Raw genomic sequence first — 18,332 nt, forward strand, 5'->3', positions numbered from 1 at the left:
AACTTAAACCGCAAAAGTGGTCAACTTTATACTTGCTAACATTACACATGCTAACATCAGCCTGTTAGCATTGTCGTTTCTGAGCAATGTTAGTATTTAGCAATGCCAAAGTTCAAGCAAACAGAGCTCCTAGCGTAGCTGTAGACTGTAATTCTTGTTAAGTATAATATTAAATACTTTTCAAAGGAAATTTGAATCACCTCTGTTGTATTAGACTGGAGGCAGAAAACTCCGACCTTTGACCTGACCTTTTTAAAATGTTCACAGCTTTGTTAAAACATCTTTCCCTCGTGTTGCCCCTCAGTGTGTGAGCAGATCTGACTGATCACTAATGTTAGCATGACTGACGCTAACTCTGATAAGTGACTCATTCCCATGTTCTCTCTGTGGATGCATGTCTCATCCCCTTACTCTCCTCCATGTTTTGTCCACCACAATCCCTCCCATGTTCCATTTATCTGCCACTTCTCCACTGATATCTATCTCTGATGTGTCCCCTCCCTCCATGTCCCACAGTGTCTCTGGCGTCCAGTTCTGTCGGCCCAGGAGGGCAGATTTTTCACGTGGAAACAAGCGAGGTTGTCCTGAGGGGGGATCCGCTCACAGGTTTTGGGATCCAGCTGCAGGGGGGTGTCTTTGCAACAGAAACCCTGTCTGCTCCCCCAGTCATCCGCTTTATTGAGCCTGACAGCCCTGCTGAGAGGTAACACGCTGAGACACCTAACGGGTAAACAAATATCATATAGGGAGTCACCTTCAACTAGACGGCCCCAGTGCTAATCATTCAGCCACATGTAAAAGCAGCTAATTTTAGCCTGGTGTCTCATTCAGTATTTCAGCTGAAGGCAGGCACATTTGGACTGCATTTGTCTAATGAAGTGTTTAGGGACCTACAGCAGAGGTTAACAGATACATTTGAAAGGTCATAAATGTATTAAAAGACCAAACATGCAAATTATTTTGGAAAGCAGCAAGTAAAGCTTTTATGAGCAACGCTAGCAGCATTTTGGTCAAGGCTTCATCTCCCTCCTCAGAATGAATTGTAATAAACTTTAATTTGTCTAGTAATTTATTACCAAAATGTTAGCGTGCTACCTCGCTTAACTAAGATTGTGTTCATGGAAAACATTACACTTGCCAACATCAGCGCGTTACAGTTTTCATAATGAGAGAGTTAGCATGTTGACGTTAGCCTTTAGCCTCACAGGGGCACTAGCATAGCTGTAGACTCTTAATTGGCCGAAATAAGCCGAGTTTTTCTGAACATTATTTTAATTTTCACCCCTTTTCGTTTAAAGGGGTCAAATTCTACTGCTTTACACTTGGCGTGGTGATGGTTTTAGTGAGGGAGGTCAAGCATAAAATGTCAGGAGGTCAACAAATGTTTGGCACGAATCGTGACAGCAATTAGTCATGAATGTGTTTCTGACTAATGTAGAAGAGATGTATCAAACTTTTTAAAAACATTTTAATTAATTACTATCAGTTATTTCTTTTATTTTTATAGTTGTTGCTCCTTATTAGTCTTATTATTATCATGGTTGTTATTGATGTTGTTGGTGCTGCTGCCTTTTTGTCTCTGTCTCTCTCTCCCTATTTCAACCCATACAGTCAAGGCAGATGGCTGTTAAACTAGAACATAATTCTGCTTCAGGTTTCTGCCTATTAAAAGGCAAAGTTTTTATTGCCACTGTTGCAGAGTGCTTGCTAATAGTGGATTTAGCTTGGTCTCTGTATATAATATTATATAGAGTACGGTGTGTAGACCTGGTCAATATGTAAAGTGTCTTGAGAATACTTTTGTTTTGATTTTGCGCTATATGAATTTCTATCGATTCATTTTTAATGGGGGAAAATCGCCTTATATTGGTGTGTAGTACAGTATTGATCAAGACCACTTGTTGCACTCTAATTAACACACAGCTACGATCAGACCACTGTGTTGTATTCGTCCTTGTCTTGCAAGATTAATGGTGGTGTCTGCGGGCAGCGCAGGGTCCTCTCCCCTGGGTCTTGTAACACGATTAGTCCAGGAGCAGTTGAACAGGAGTGACTCAAGTACAGCAGCCGCCTGTGATGTGGGTGTCTCAGCCTCCAAACATGGTTAACGAGCAGCGGTGGTTAGTGAATTAATAAAAGCTGACAGTGCTTCAGTGTTTGCCCTTGCAATGAAGGGTCTGATTAAACGTGTGATATTTGACAGTTTTCTCATAATGTATATGTGCTCGCTTCTGGAAGTGACTTTTAAAGTTCATTGTAAGGATTGTTTCAGTGTGTTTATTTCAAGCCTAGAGGCTATATTTGCTATAAATGGCATTTTAAAGATTCAGCCTATGTGACATGTGGTGTCGCATGGGATGAATGTGTCACTCGTCAGAATAATTTCACTGAAAGCAGAAATCCAAACACAGCCTTCCTGATACTCGTGACGACATGTTGATACCACAATCAGAAAGCTTTTAACTAGCAAGGTGGTTGATCATCTAAGACATTTATGAGGGAAAAAATACAGAATTTGCGTCTTTGATGTGCATATTTTAATAGTAATATTATTTATTAAGATGAATATTTGTGCCTGTGTGAAACAGTGTGTGAGTTTGTGTGATAACTGCTGGACTTTCTTTAGTCTGTCAGGTGTTTCTCTTAATTAGCCTCCAATGCTCCAAAACACCACAAACTCCAGCCTCAACAACAACCACAACATTGCATCAACACCTCAAAGAAGCAGTTTCAGAGCGGGCTCTTGCATTCAACTGTATATATGAAAATTCCTGAATAAATAGAGTTTAAGTGGAAGACATTAACCTTGGGTTCTTGAAAATTATGATGCTCATTATAACTTTTTTCTTACATTTAAGACCTAACAATTAACAGATTGAGGAAAAATCTAAATCAAACATAATCAAAGTGCCACTGATGCACCATGGGGGTGTGGAGTACGCAGGCAAAACAAGTCATTTGTCTATTCTTATTGTTTATTTTCCCTAAAATAAGCAACAAAATAAGTTATTATATGTTAGATATACATACATATGTATTAGACTATAGATTATATTGTCAATGAATCTAGAGAGTTAATTAATGAATAAGGGGGGTGGGAGTAAATAAGTTTCACTTCTTCCCACTCCTATTCGGATATGGGAAATCTAAACATCATGTTTTGTTTTAAATTTTCATGTTGTCTATTGTTAAGTATTTATTTATTTTTCTGTCCATTACTGTTTTGTTTTCTTGTTTCCTTTTTACATGTCCGAAATAAACTACTACTATACTATACTATAAAGAACAGAGAAAATCATGGCTCCCGCTGCCTCACTTGCGCTGGTAAAATAGTATAGGCCCACCCAGGTGCATGCTTGTCCTCTACTTGCCTACCTACCTCAGGTGCCCACAGTGTTACACCTATTTCCAAACAAAACAAAATACTAATTATGCAAAAACTAAATATACTTACATTAATAATAATTAAACTAAACAAATAACAAGCACAAGTAAATATTATCAAAAATCTAATCTAAATAAAGCAAACGTCTAGAATAATCAAACAATACTTCTTATTATTAGTAAAATAAATTTATGAATAAATGCTAACAACAAATAAATAGCTCCAGTCTAAAATGTATCACCTGTTACATTTATTACTAATCACATATCTTCTAATCATGAATATTTCTTGTATAAACATTTGTTTACTGATTGGCTTCTGTGTGTGTTTCTTCTGCATGAAGGTGTGGGCTGCTGCAGGTCGGGGACAGGCTGCTGTCCATCAATGGGATCCCCACTGAAGATGGCACTTTGGAAGAAGCCCATCAGCTGCTCAGAGACTCTGCTCTGGCTAATAAAGTCACAGTGGAGGTCGAGTTTGATGTTGCAGGTATAATATTTTGATGATATTTTGTACTTGTGTGCATAATTGTTCTTTTATACTTACATTTATCTTTACTTTAAATCTTAATCAGAGTCGGTGGTTCCCAGCAGCGGCACCTTCCACGTCAAACTACCCAAGAGGAGAGGAGTGGAGCTGGGCATCACCATCAGTGGTGAGTTTGTTAGCAGCGAGACAAACAGCAGGGGGCAGTGTTGCTATACATTACCCCACAGACTCTGCACATTATAAATCTCCTTTGAATCAATGTGCTGTGATCCATAAAACTCAGGCTTGCAAAACAATGAGAGCACATACCTCATTACCTCTGAATAATACTGGCCTATACCAGCGTTCATCATTAACCTTTTCGCTCTGACTAGCTCTGAAAAAACACAAACAGGAGGCTGAGTTTGATTAGTGGGACAAAAAGAAAAGGAATTCCAGAGTTAACACGGTTTTATCCTGAAATAAAAAACACTTTCTTCTTCTTTTTCCAGCAAGTAAGAAACCTGGCAAGCCCCTGATCATCTCTGACATCCGGAAAGGAAGCATAGCACACAGGTACGTCCCATCATCAAGCACAATGATAAACAATTACAATACAAAGGTCAGTGGCTTTCAGTAAGGTCACTCAACAGAGAGACGTTGTTTCTCAACACTTTACAGTTCAGGGTGAAGAAGGTTTTGAGGCTCATGGGGGATTATTAAAGAATAAAATAAAACTGTTTTGTGAATCCACTGTGTAATACGAGCCTAATTGGATTGAGCTATCAAAACTGGATCAGTAGGGCAGAGCAGACACATTTCAGAAGGGCTCAGTGTTGATTAGGTTGAGGGTGAGGTTAGGGTCACCCCAAAGGATCCCACTGAGACACCCGGCTAATAGGATTCTCATATTGAGTTTGGGAAAAGCAGCTCCCTGCATGGACCCAGTTGACGGTTGTGGTTCTCTCTCTCTCTCCTTCTCTTTGTTCCCGGCAGAACAGGCACTCTGGAGCCTGGAGACCGGCTGCTGGCCATAGACAGCGTGCGCCTGGAGAACTGCACCATGGAGGACGCCATGCACGTCCTGCAGCAGGCCGAGGACATGGTCAAACTCCGAATCCAGAAAGATGAGGACAACATCGGTACATTAATCCCTTAAAACACCCCCAAAAAAATATCAAATATAGAAGCAGTGAAAAGTAACCACATAAATTGACTCAAATAAGGTACAATTTTTAGATACTTGTACTGAGTGTTTCTATTTAATAAACTTCCAAAACACATAACAAACCAGGGGTTATCTTTAGTAGGAGACCATTTGTCTAATGTCTGCTGGTTCATAGAAGGAGGGATCTCCCCTTTTAAACTTCTCACATGTTTAATTCAGATAGCTGCTCCAGGCCTTAAGAAAGAACGCTGTCCAATATTTGAGAAAAAAAATGGGACATTTCAATAAAAAATCCTATAAATAAACATTGTTTTTATATTTTCAACCCCTTCTATGGATCTCATGACTCCTCAGATTTGTCTTATGACCATTTTTTTCCCTCTTGGATAATAATCGATTCATTGTAGTTGCCATAACGATGTCAGAAAATAATGGCTGACTTATCTAAGTATCTTCTTTTGGTCCAACTCCAAATACACTTTATTATCATGGGAATGAAAGACGGAAGATGTTAACTTTTTAGCTTGAAAATGACTTAATCAACCATCAGAACTGGCAAATAATTTGTCTATTAATTCAGCCATATACTGGAATAATTGCTTATCTCTATATAAAACAGTTAGAATATAGTAGTAGTGTTAACAATAGAATCATGTAATATTTGTCAGGTAGTTCCAACAAAGTAATCTGATTGGACAAGAATCACTCCATGAGTGGTATAGAGCACTGGGACTTTTCACTCTGTGTATCACTCCGCCTTAGCCAGGTGTTCTGAATACTGTTGATTAACATTACAGCAGAGGGTGTATGTCTACGTTGATCAGGCTGGTACCTCTGAATCACACAGCAGACTCTCGTTTCACTGGTTGATGAAAACATACAGATAAATGTACATGCTGATCTGTGGTGATCTGTAGACACAGAGTGCAGGAGAATGTTTGGGTTGCTCGGCAACAACAGTCCAGTTTCAATTAAGTTGCGGAACTAGTTGATTGTCACTGTTTACTGCTATTTGCCGCTTGAATAGCTGTTGTATAAAAGCTTTATCACACTCGATGTCGTGGTGTTGTACTGAATATAACCGCGGCTGTGATTCGGCCGCAGATAATCACATCAATGATATTCAGCACAACATCGCTCCCTCTCATGTGACATTGCTTGAATACATCTCTCACATCAGCACTTTTCCTGAATGAGAACTTTTATGTTTGATACTTTTACTGACCTTTGTTTTACTTAAGTAATGCAATACTTTAACTTGTATTTGAGTATTTGTTATTTTACTTGCATAACGGTTGTGAATATACTTTCCACCGCTGTATAATGAGAATCAGTAGTGTGAGGACAACATGAGAAATAAGAGGTATGAAAGAGAGAGGGTTAATCGTGAACAGGGTTAATCTTCAAAAGGTTTAAAGCATCTGTATAATCCTATATATGGTCGTCTATATCTCATGTTTCCTCCATGTGCTGCAGATGAGTTGGAGATGTCCGGCTCTATTATCTACACAGTGGAGTTGAAGAGATATAACGGGCCGCTGGGCATCACGATTTCTGGCACAGAGGAGCCATTTGACCCCATCGTCATTTCTGGCCTCACCAAGAAAGGCCTGGCAGAGAGGTGAGAGAAGGGGCAGGGGGTGAGAGATGAGAGGTGAGAGGAGGAGGAGGAGGTGTGTGTGTGTGTGGGCGAGGTGAGGTATGACAGGCCGGGGGTCAGGATAGTTATTTAAGAAGATGGTGACACCTACATTAGTGTGAGTCAAATCTGTAGTGCCCTCCTTTAGAACCTTTCCTCTAAAATAAACAAGACAGTAAACAATGGCTGTCTCGTCTTTTTCTGTAACAAGAGGCCTCTTTGTTTTCCGTCTCAGTCGGCGCGCTGGCAGCCTGACAGCGTTCCCGGGCAGTGTGTCGGACTCGGTACTGTCTGGTATAATCTGGTATATCTGTCTCCTCTGCCCTCCTAACCCTGCAGGACCGGGGCCATCCACATAGGGGACAGAGTCCTGGCCATCAATGGGGTCAGTCTAAAAGGGAAGCCACTGAGTGAGGCCATCCATCTCCTGCAGATGGCCGGGGAGTCGGTCACCTTAAAGATCAAAAAACAAGCCGACAGTACGTTTCTTAAAGTTGATAGTTAATATAAAAATGAAATATATTAAAGACAATAAAAGTGAGTGCACACTCTGTTTCTCAAAGGCTTCCAAGCAGTGTTCTATTTTTGCACTTTGGAATGACAGGAAGTGCATTTTTTCCTTGTCTTATACTGTGTTGACTCACTGTTCATTCCCAGATTCTGATAGACGGCATTTTACGGACAGAGAAGCCGGGTTTTTAAGTGACACAGAGGATGATCTGACAGATTTCCACAAGACCAGTAAACACTCGGAGGTCTACTCCGCCACTGTGCCCAGTATAGACTCTGCCATGAGCTCCTGGGATAGCTCAGGGTTTGACGCAGGCTACGGCAGCCAAGGTGAGTCATCCACGGGACGCCTGCTGTCCAAAAATTACCCATTTCCTTTCTTTTTTTTTTTTTACATCTAATGAGGTCAGTGGATTTACTTGGTTTTTCAGGGACGTATCTTCACAAAGCATCCGATTTATTGCTCAATCCAAGTGAGTGGCGGCGTACACAGCACAGGAGCCAGACCAGTTCTAGCTCTGCAGGCCTGCTGCATCACACAGGGCTGTATGATGGGAGATTCACTGAGGATGAGTGGGACAAGATACCCGGGTAAGTGCTCAGACATGCAAACTACTTCCTGTCGACATCTTGTTTCATTTCTGTGCAGCTTTAAGTGTTTTTTATTTCATAAAATAAGGCATTTTTTATTTAAATCACATTCAGAGGTGGAAAGTCTGACATTTATTCAAAATGATGTTGCTTTATATTTCTCCTCCACTACATTCCAAAGGCAAACATACTTTTTACTCCACTACGTAAAGTATTTGACAGATATACCTAACAGATAAAACACTTAATATGAATATAGGGAATAAAACTCATTGTTGGGATTTCAAAAAATAGTTACCAACCTTCTTACCTTTTCTGACCCTTGACCCTTTACATGGGACCTCTTCTTATGTTTCAGAGGAGTTGTTTGAACCCCAGAAAGCTAAAGTGATTGATCACAAAACGGCAAAATAGAGAAATAGATTAGAAAAAGTCCTAAACATAAATAAAGATTTGTGCAGCAGAAATTAATATTTCTTCTTTCCTGTCCAATTAATGATCTTTTGACCGCTCAGATTTGTCCCTAAACAACTATTCAAATCTACCGAACTCTCTATGAAGTAGATTAAACTGCTGAACTAGACAATTTGGCCAGCTGCAACACTGAAATGCCGTCTACATATTGTTGCCGCGGCATTTTTAACAGTCCAATATCGGATCCCATCCGGTATAGTCTGACTTTGATATAGCCTCTGGGGACAACGGTGAACATGTCGGTCGTGTCCGGTTTAGCCAGCTGTTAGCGATAAACGACTTCCAGTTAAGACTTCCTTTTCCGTGTGCTGCATTGTTACAGAAAAAGAAACAGCTTTTCTTGTGATTTAATTTAATTAATGGGTCTTACCTTTGCTGAAATTTCAACATCATGATGCAGCTGAGTAAAAAGTAAAAATGAAGCTTTGTCAGGTCTGTCCTCGAGAGGAGACGAAAACAACTTCTAAAATGCTCGTTTGTTGAATGGAGGTGGGATTGTTCATGATGCATTCGAGGAAGTCGGGAAATCTGAACGGCTTTCGTGACACCACGTCAGGGAATTTATCTCGAGTTGAATTTTAGATCTAGAACGGATTGTTAGCTGAACTCGGGGGCGGATCCAGACTTTTTTGACTGGGGTGGCCCAACTGAGGCGCTGGCTTATGCAGGGGTGACATGAAATATGTGTCCACACACGTGCCCGCGAATGAATAGCATTTAATTAACCCTTTCTTCTCAGCTTAATTCATTAAGGATTAAAAAAGAAGACGTGTGACCAGAGTAACAATTTAAAGTTCTAAAGGAAATGCGCCACATTGAAATGCAAAGAAAGCTACTCACAGCCTGTTGCAACACAGCCCAAATAGTTGATTTTAACATTTGGTCCCACCTCTGACAAGACAAATAGGCAATCAGATTTCAAGGGGGGCTCATGCCACCCCTGGCCACCCCTCTGGATGCGCCCCTGGCTGAACTTGCTGCAGATGTCTGTTTATAGAGATTAATAAGGAACTTAATTGTTGTCAGATGACGTTGATTGGAGCGTTTTTCCTGCATACGCAGCAGCCTGCTGATACGTGATTGGTCGTGATTTGTCAATATTCAATAATCTATTCAATAATCCACGTCCCTGCCTACAGATTCTTAATAGTCCTACAGATTATTAACAGTCTTGTAATGTCATGTTTAATAATTGTTCATCTGTCACAGGGAACATTTTAACGCAGATTAAGTCATTTTACGTTTGATCCTTTGAAGTTATACTTCTGTACTTAAGTACAGTTTTGTATGTAGGACTTTGTAATGGAGTGTTTTAAATTTGTTTTATCGGTACATTTACTTGAGCAAAGGATCTTTGAATAGTGACATTTTCCACCTCTGAATATCAGTTAAGGCTTCTGTGATTTTCTTTTCCCCTCTCTGGGTTCATTGACAAAAACAAACTGCACTGTCTGAATTCCTTTTCTTCCATTTTGTGTTGTATGCTGTCCTGTTCTGTGCTTTTCCAAACTGTCCTTTTCTCTTCTTTCTCAGGTATTCTCTCTCTCATCTGCTTTACTAACTGCCCACGAGCTCTTTGGTGTTTCACATAGATGCATCTTTTTTCTTGTCACCCCCACAACACCCCACAACAATCAAACGTTTCCTCAGAAAGCATCTAAAGCGCCCAAGGATACATCCGCCTTATCTGTCTCTTCACACCTCTTTTTTTTTAATGAACTTTTGTGTCACATGGTTTCAATTTTCTGCTCTTTTTTTTCTGGGTGACTTTACTTTTGTAAAATCGAACTCTTTTAAAGGCTTTATCTGATCTAGCGGACTCCTCAGCTTTTGAGCTGCCACAAGAGAAATTAAACTAAAATCCTCACTGAGGTCCTGAGAGATTTTCCAGAGGGGATTCTCAAGCAACCAGAACCACAAAAAACTGCATTTCCCATGCTGCACCGGCGGTGACGTCGCAGGGCTGCTCTCATGTTCTGGTTCCTGCGTTGTCATAGATTCGTCAGCCCTCCTCGATGCCATGGCACCCTGAACCAGGACGACAGCTTCTGGTCCCAGGCTCTGCAGGACCTCGAGACCTGCGGCCAGTCAGAGATACTCAGGGAGCTGGAGGTAGGCCTCACCTGACACCTCCACCATCCCCCCCGCCTTCTCCTGCTGCTGTTTCCTCTCCTCCTCCTCCTGCTTCGTCCTACTCATGTATTCATAGAGCGGTGTCGGCCTAAATGAACACGCCAGATGAAGCATTATGATAATCGCCAGAGTGTAATCTGTTATTAAATCTGACAAGACAGGCCGGCACCTGCTGCCACACTGACCCAGGAGTGCTTTTCCATAATCAGGCTCCATGTGCACTATTTATGTGTGTGTCTCTTTTTCTTATACATAATGCTCTAAAAATCCCTTTTAATTTTGTGCTCTTTCAGGCATCCATGACAGGTAGTGCTCTTAGTCTGTATCTCGAGGAGACCAAGACCAATGACGACTCGATGTTTCAGTCTGATATTAGTCCCATTAAGAGGGAGGGAATCCACGTCGAGTCCAAGAACAAAAGCAACCTGAACATGTCGACCAGAGCCAGAGACACACCGCCCCGGGGCAAAGGGGACCCCTCTGATATGTTGTCCCCGACCACCCTGGCACTGCACAAGGTACATCAGTTAGAGTGGCTTTATAAGTTTCACATTAGAATATTTAATTTTTCTAGATAACAACAAAAAACTCAACTGCAGGAAACATTTGTAATGCTTTAAAGTATCAGTTTCGTTCTCTTTGGCAGCACCTGTGGCGATAAACTGTAATTGCAGGAGCACACTTCCCAGATATCTGGACAGTGTTGCATGTGTGACGTCCACGGTTGGCTCCGGTTGTAACTTTTGATTTTCCTCGCTGACGGTCGCTTTCCTTTTTAGACTGTTTGCCTTCATCTGAGCGTCGAGTTTGTTTATTTTTCTTTGGATTTTCACTTATTTTTGAAGTTGTATCTGTCGTCATCGATCTTTTCGTTGTTTGTTCAGCCATAGTAGATTACTGTTTACTTGCAACACTTGCAGAGACCGGAAAAGCAGCCACTTAGCTCCGCCTACCCTCACTGGCAGACCAACCACTGCCGGATGATGGAAAACGCGTCACTAACTGGGTGCCGCTTGTGATTTTTTCCGCCAGTCTGTAATACTACAAATGCAAAGTCTTTCATCAGTGGGCCATAGGCTCAATCACCATTGCGTTACCTCATTTAGCGATAGATAATGACTCAACAGAAAATTAGATTACTACTTTAAATTACAGCCCAAAAATGATATACCACTGATGGGTACCAATGAGATACTTCGGTCCTTCACAGGTGGGTGCAAAGGGAAGTAGCAAAGAAAACAAAGTGGTGACCAATTTGCAAATGCATATTACTCCAGAACCTCTCAGGCAGTTTCTAAATTTTAAAGGGCCTTATCAACAGAGCCATCTAAAAGGCCTCTGGACTCAACAACCAGCTAGAGGCACATATCTGGGATGTCTCAACAGCTTGTTCAAACATCCAATTAATATGGATTTTGTAGTAAACACTAATTATTTGAAAGTAACATAAACTACCATCCAGTTAGTAAATAGTGACACAATGGCAGATTTAGAACGTTCCACATGGGGCGGTGGTTTGGGTCACTTGGTTAAGCAGGCGCCTCATGTACAGAGGCTACAGTCCTTGACGCACTGATTGCAGGTTCGACTCCCGGTCTCACGATCTATTTGGTGCATGTCATCCCCCACTTACTACTCCCCACGTTTCCTGTCTTTCTTCAGCTGTTTTACATAATAAAGGCAAAAAAAAGCTGAAAAAATGATCTAAAACAGCAGCAGAAGATTTTGGTTGTTTAGGAAAATGTTTCAACAGCGCTTACACTCACCCAGTGTTTGAAAAATGGTTGTGACTGTTCTGACCTGAATCAGTCCGGATGCAAATCTGTCTGAACAGGAGGGGTATCAGACGCATCTGCCAGAGCAAGTAAAGCATGAGCTCAAAGATTTGCTCTGATTCCCAAATTATCCAAGAACTAAATCACACTTAAAGAACAAAACAGAAAAAAAAAAAAATAGACAAAACAACTGTTGACATTCCTGTCATAAAGACAAACTATTTAAAAGATATTTAAAGCATCTACATTCTAAAGCGCTCCTGGGCACCATTAGGCGAGTATGTAATCACTGATTGATCAGTCAGCAGCTCTCACAGCTTCAAAAACATTGGACAAACAAAGTGTCCTGAGGGAATCTGCCCATTACGAACCTGCATGACTCCTTTACTTGACTCACCATGCAGATTGGTACGGTATAACTGGACCCAGTGGATAACCCGGCCAGTCAGGACTTGCAGTGTGTGTGTGTGTGACAAAAACACACAACACTCATTAAACATGACCTCAGCAGCTGCACATGCTGTGACCCCAGACTGTGCCTATGTGCTCCCTGAGACGTCTTATTTGGAGTCATTCACGCATGTCGCTGCTCTGTGTTTGTATGAGGGAAACTGGCTTGGCAAGCTCTGCAACATTTAAACACGAGTGGTTACAACAATTGCCTTTTGACTTGGAATTGGTGTTATTTTGACGTAGTAGTATTAGTAGCAATTTCAGATGATCTCTACAATTAATTTCTCACTAAACCAAATGATAATTCTTGTTATTAACAATTAATTTCTTACTTGTGGAAATGTTTATTAGATACATTACTTCATTACAAGTGGGCTGCATGGTGGTGCAGTGGTTAGCGCCTTCGCCTCAAAGCAAGAAGGTTCCTAGTTCAAACCCCTGTCTGGATGAAGTCGGCCTTTCTGTGTGGAGTTTGCATGTTCTCCCCGTGCATGCATGGGTTCCCTCTGGTTACTCCGGCTTCCTCCCACAGTCCAAAGACATGCTTTTTAGGTTCATTGGTGACCCCAAAATTGCCCGTAGGTGTGCATGTGAGTGTAAAAGGTTGTCTGTCTCTGTGTGTCAGCCCTGTGATTGACTGGCGATCAGTGTAGGGTGTACCCCGCCTCTCGCCCAATGACAGCTGGGATTGGCTCCAGCCCCCCGCGAACCTGAACAGAATAAGCGGTATAGATAATGGATGGAGGGATGTTTTTAATGCAAAATACATTTAATTACCTTGTAAAAATCCTCTCAAGGCTTCTTTTCCTTCTCCCTCATTAAAAATTCCCAAATCTTCATAGTCTTGCCCACTATGCACATTTCTAACCGCCCCTCCATAGCGAAAACAAAAAATTTCTCTGCCATCGTTTAGTGGCAACTTGCTGAAACTTAGCTAGCTTGAAATGTAGTAATCAGTAGTAACGTTAACATTAGTAGTCAGTAGTGAGTTTGCAAAAATTACGATGGCGGTTACAGCTGGCTCGTGCATCGCCGAAGTGGTTGCCATAGGTTGCACAGAATGATATGCATAGCATCACCCCGTCCATTAACGAGATTGGCTCCTTAGGTTTGTGATGTGTTTGTGAACTGAAAACATGTTGTTCAGCCTGTCCTTGGTACACTGCAGTTTAAAAGCAGACAGGCCCAGCCGTGGAGATGACTGCTGATGTTGTCCCTGATACATCTTGTAGCACATGAGAAACACCACATGGAGATGTTTACAAGGTTAAACTTGATTTTCGCTGCAGGGGGTCTTTAAACCTCAGTTACAGATATCTTTATTTATTTCCAAGAAGACATAACAATTTATTGACATCAAAGATTCAGTTTTTACTAGGGGATTTTTTTAGCATGTTAAAATTTAATTGTAGATGTCTCTTATTGTTATGTTCACAAGCGGAAAGGGAATAACATATCTACAATTAAATTAAAGTATGAAATAGTTTTGATTAGTTGAAATGTAATTTTTTTAAACACCATTAGTCCGCCTAGCTGATATAATGCAATAAGAGCTTGCCATAAACTGGGACAGTTATAACAGTACATCGCGTCCTGCAGTGTGGAAATTAAACATGTTTGGAGTTGACACATCTAATAATGATATCATGGAAAGTCATCTAAAGTCCCACATTAAAGCTGTTTCTTGTTGTGGTTAAACCTGCTGACCTTCTTACAGAAGCGGTTTGAATCCAAAAAAAACAAATGACAGAAGCATGCGGCTGTAAAAACTTGTTTAGTATATACAGACGGTGGACGGTGGACAAAATAGAAGAGGACACCTGTGCAGGGCTGTCAAATTGAGAACAATTACTTAACTCGTGTAAAGATAAACAAACACCAGGTACTCTGTGTTCTCCTGCTGTTTCCATCTGCCGAATCCAAGTAATAGTTAAGTCACTTTTTTTATTTACAAAAGTTAGATGAGGAGATGACTGCCACTCTCGTATCTGTATGTTCTATATTAAGCTGCAGCCAGCTGCTAGTTAGCTTTGTTTAGCATCCGCTCATTAGAACATTAAAAAAAGACATGCAAATAATTGGTTGTTAGCAGTCAATTATCTTAAATATTGTTTACTTGGCAAGTCTAAGTGTTTCTTCCTGTTTGCAGTGGTAATGCTAAGCTAGCTGTCTCCTGGCTGCAGCTTTAAATTGAACAGAGTGATATCCTTCTTCTCATGTAGCACTCATTCATTAATTTTAACACCACTTACTAAAATATGTCTTAAATTTCTTCCAAGATGCTGGAGGAACAGGACATGTGCAGTTTGAAATTTGCATCATGTTAGCAGGATGAAATGAACGCTTTTCTATAACAAGGATCCAGTGCGTTCAGACTTTTCCTTAAACAGTGGACTAATAGTCAGAATATCTGACCCTCTGCAGTTTTGTTCAACATACGTGAAATACTTATTTGCTCAAGTACATTTTGACATGGCGTTAAAGCTCTCCAGATGTTTCTGAACTTGTAGAGTGCTGTTCAAGCTTTGTAACTCTTGTTCTTGTTTCATTCACAGGTGACTATAAGGAAGGACCTTGAGAGCCATGACTTTGGTTTCAGTGTTTCCGACGGGCTCCTGGAGAAAGGGGTGTATGTCAACATGATCCGCCCTGATGGCCCTGCTGACCAGGCGGGGTTAAAACCTTTCGACCGCATTCTTCAGGTACAGTTTATTTCAACAGCTTGAAAATGAAACATTTGAAGGAATTCAACATTTAGGTTTGCTTGTTTGCTTCCTGTAAAGAGTTGGATGAGTGGGCTAAACAAGAACAGCCTGCAGCCGATTAGCTAATCATAAAGTATGGGAGCAGAAACTAAATAGTTATTAAATTAGCTAACATCCGAGCTTATTGGGAAATTTAGATTTAGAGTTGGATACAAATTTTGATACCACTAATGATTTGTGTCAAATTTGAGGCTGCAGTCAGGTGATGGTTAGCTTAGCTTAGCATAACAACTGGAAACTGAGGGAAACGGTTAGCTCAATCCCAAAATCGACAATGTTGTAATCTTTTTCTTGATTATTCACTTTATAGGTATAGGTATGAAGAACATCTTTGTCTGAGTTGTTTGTGTGACTTTGTGTGTTTTTTACGGCTACGTTGTTTTTTAAATCTCTTATAAAGAAATGAAAGTGTAGGGGCATGTTTATTGGTAAATGATTTCATGGATCCTGATCTTCCAGGTGAACCGTGTCCGGACCAGGGACTTGGACTGTTGTCTGACTGTGCCCCTAATTATAGAGGCAGGAGACTGCCTGGACTTGGTCATTAGCAGGAATCCACTGGCAGCGTCAGACAACGGGCTGCCCGACGACTGTGACGACCCCTCAAACTCACTGTTCTGCTTTCCAGAGCGCAGGACCAACAGCATCGCCCTGTGACCCCAAAGACAGATGGACCCTAGCTTTTCAAACACCGAAACACATTCACACACGCACACACTCATCCTTCACGCACGGTTAAGTTTGTCACATTGTACCTCTCTGACAGACCTTCACACTCACGTCCAGCACGCAGGGCATCCAGGAACAGCCGCCTGAAGCATCTCTCACTCACAAAGTTACAAGTGCATGTGTTCACTATTGCCGGTTTTAGTCACTGTGTTCACATGATGCGTTTCAAACGGAGGCTCTGGCTCCAGGGCAGCCCCCACCCCTTACCCACCTCTTCCGTCTCCAGCGGCAAAGCCACATGCAGGGTTATATAACGGCGGAGTCATAGCTTCTGCCTGAGCCAGGATGTCAACACACATGCCTCAGCTCTGGAGAGAGTCAAATGCTGCACACGCACCGCATACATCCTATCCTATCTTTTGCTTTAACAAGCTTCATGTTCCCTTTGAGAGAACATTTCTTTCGTGTTGTTTTTATTTTGTTGCACACAAAATACGCACATGCAATGCTTTACATGCATATAAAAACGCACACATACACAGACTGACACACAGGGTGTTAATAGACTCAAGGTTCCAGCCACATTTAGCATATTTGAGTTATTTCAGCCAGGACTTGGCTCACTGCCCCTGTTTCCAGTCTCTCCTCCACACTGCCTGCCCTCCAGAGGGGACAGGGCGTCCAAATAGACAGAATCTGCTACTTGCCAAGTATCATTAGCTGTTTTTTAAAGCCCCTTTATATTTTAATTTACTTATAAATGAGGACAATCTACACTTTCTGTTTTAAAGTGACGGATAGTTTCTGAATGATTCAAGAGGAACTTGATGACTCAGCCACATGTTTACAAAGATATTGTTTCAGTTTCACATTCTGGACACGTTTCTTTCTAAGCCTGCACATAAAGCACCCTTCTGTTATGATTTTTTGTAGTTCAAATTTCCCTTTCATTTTTCACGTTTCATTTCACTGTATAACTCTGCGTCTCTATTTGTGGCATTGCACCAGAATGACTTATAGTTAGTTTCTTTTGTCCTTCACTGATGATTTCTTAAGTGAATGCATCCTTGCCCCAAACTGAGGATGAAATGCCTTTCAGTTTTCAGTGATTGATTTTTATTTTCTTGTTTTCACACCACATCAAACTGGATTGATTTCAGTTTTTGTTCCTCTCTTCAGTAGCTATGAGCATGTTGAACATGCATCGGGTTTGACATATAGTGTTTTTACAAAGCTTTTGTCTAACTGCCTCTCTGGAAATAAGAACCATTTTTCGTTTTGATTATCAGCCAACGTGAAAATGTAATGAGATAGTTGCAATGTCTCGTTTAGAGGAGCATTAGAGACCGATTATCCTTGGGACGGTAACTTTTTTTAATATCTTAATTTCAAACTCATGTCTAAGATTAAATGTCATGTATACAGAGGCCTATTTTTTATTAATTTACTGTATTGTACCTTATTTTACTCTTATGTGTTATGGTATGCAGTGCTTTATTTTTATTTGCAGTACATGCACATACAGTATAGTATCTTCATATGAGCTGTGATACTGAATGTGACTGCACAGTTTTGGTTATCCTCCCTGAATATGTCAGGAGTTGTTTCAACGGAACATGAAAGATTTATTATTTTTGTTATTTAATTTATTATAAACTAAGAAATGTATTTCTTTTTATCAGAATAAAGTTATGAAACTGTGGAAGATTTATTGTCTCTGGTTTCTCAAGAGTGTGTTTAATTTGGCTCTCCCCAAATAGATAATTTACTCAGGCTCAAGTGTGTCAACACTGAGGTGTAGTTTTTGTTAGAAAGTTTAGGGCACTCAGTCAACAGCTTTGATGGATTGCCTTGATATTCGGTTCAGACGTTCATGTTTCATTCAAGATGAACTGTGATGCTACATTTAAACAAAAACAAAGTCATAAGGTCGACACTTTGGCTTTTCACCAAATGCCTGCACAACTGGTGACTTTTTCAACAGCCTGAGCTCTATTTTCTGTGAAGTGCTAATTAGCAAATGCTAGCATGCTAATTCACTTAACTACACAAGTAAACCAAGTAAATGTTATACTGCTTTAACATCAGTATATTTAGCTTTGACATTGTGAGTAGGTTAGCATGCTGACATTAGCATTTAGCTAGCACTAGTACAGCCCATGTACAGCTTCACAGAGCTGCTAGCTAGTGTCCAAACTAAAATTGACTAGAAACGACAAACTGCATAGCTGTGTCCATAATCCATAGCCTGGTAATTCTGTACAGAATGTTACACATACAATTTTTATACTATACTGTCTTA

At 40.8% G+C, this 18,332-nt stretch overlaps 1 protein-coding gene across 1 annotated transcript in view; it reads left to right on the forward strand.

The window, feature by feature from the left end:
* Window positions 1–17,646, forward strand: part of LOC138589644 (glutamate receptor-interacting protein 2-like) — a 37,254-nt gene extending 19,608 nt beyond the window's left edge. The window contains exons 12-24 of the mRNA XM_069660037.1: window positions 517–703; window positions 3,729–3,874; window positions 3,960–4,040; window positions 4,366–4,429; window positions 4,850–4,995; window positions 6,498–6,642; window positions 7,000–7,139; window positions 7,318–7,500; window positions 7,602–7,761; window positions 10,233–10,347; window positions 10,662–10,886; window positions 15,152–15,298; window positions 15,821–17,646. Coding sequence (XP_069516138.1) covers window positions 517–703; window positions 3,729–3,874; window positions 3,960–4,040; window positions 4,366–4,429; window positions 4,850–4,995; window positions 6,498–6,642; window positions 7,000–7,139; window positions 7,318–7,500; window positions 7,602–7,761; window positions 10,233–10,347; window positions 10,662–10,886; window positions 15,152–15,298; window positions 15,821–16,018 — 1,937 coding nt within the window. The 3' untranslated portion in view covers window positions 16,019–17,646. The remainder of the gene's footprint in view (window positions 1–516; window positions 704–3,728; window positions 3,875–3,959; window positions 4,041–4,365; window positions 4,430–4,849; window positions 4,996–6,497; window positions 6,643–6,999; window positions 7,140–7,317; window positions 7,501–7,601; window positions 7,762–10,232; window positions 10,348–10,661; window positions 10,887–15,151; window positions 15,299–15,820) is intronic.
* Window positions 17,647–18,332: the final 686 nt, after the last annotated feature.

Source organism: Semicossyphus pulcher, unplaced genomic scaffold, assembly GCF_022749685.1.
Source record: "Semicossyphus pulcher isolate SPU_LCO1_2020_fin unplaced genomic scaffold, fSemPul1.0.p SCAF_13, whole genome shotgun sequence".
NCBI lineage: Eukaryota > Metazoa > Chordata > Actinopteri > Labriformes > Labridae > Semicossyphus > Semicossyphus pulcher.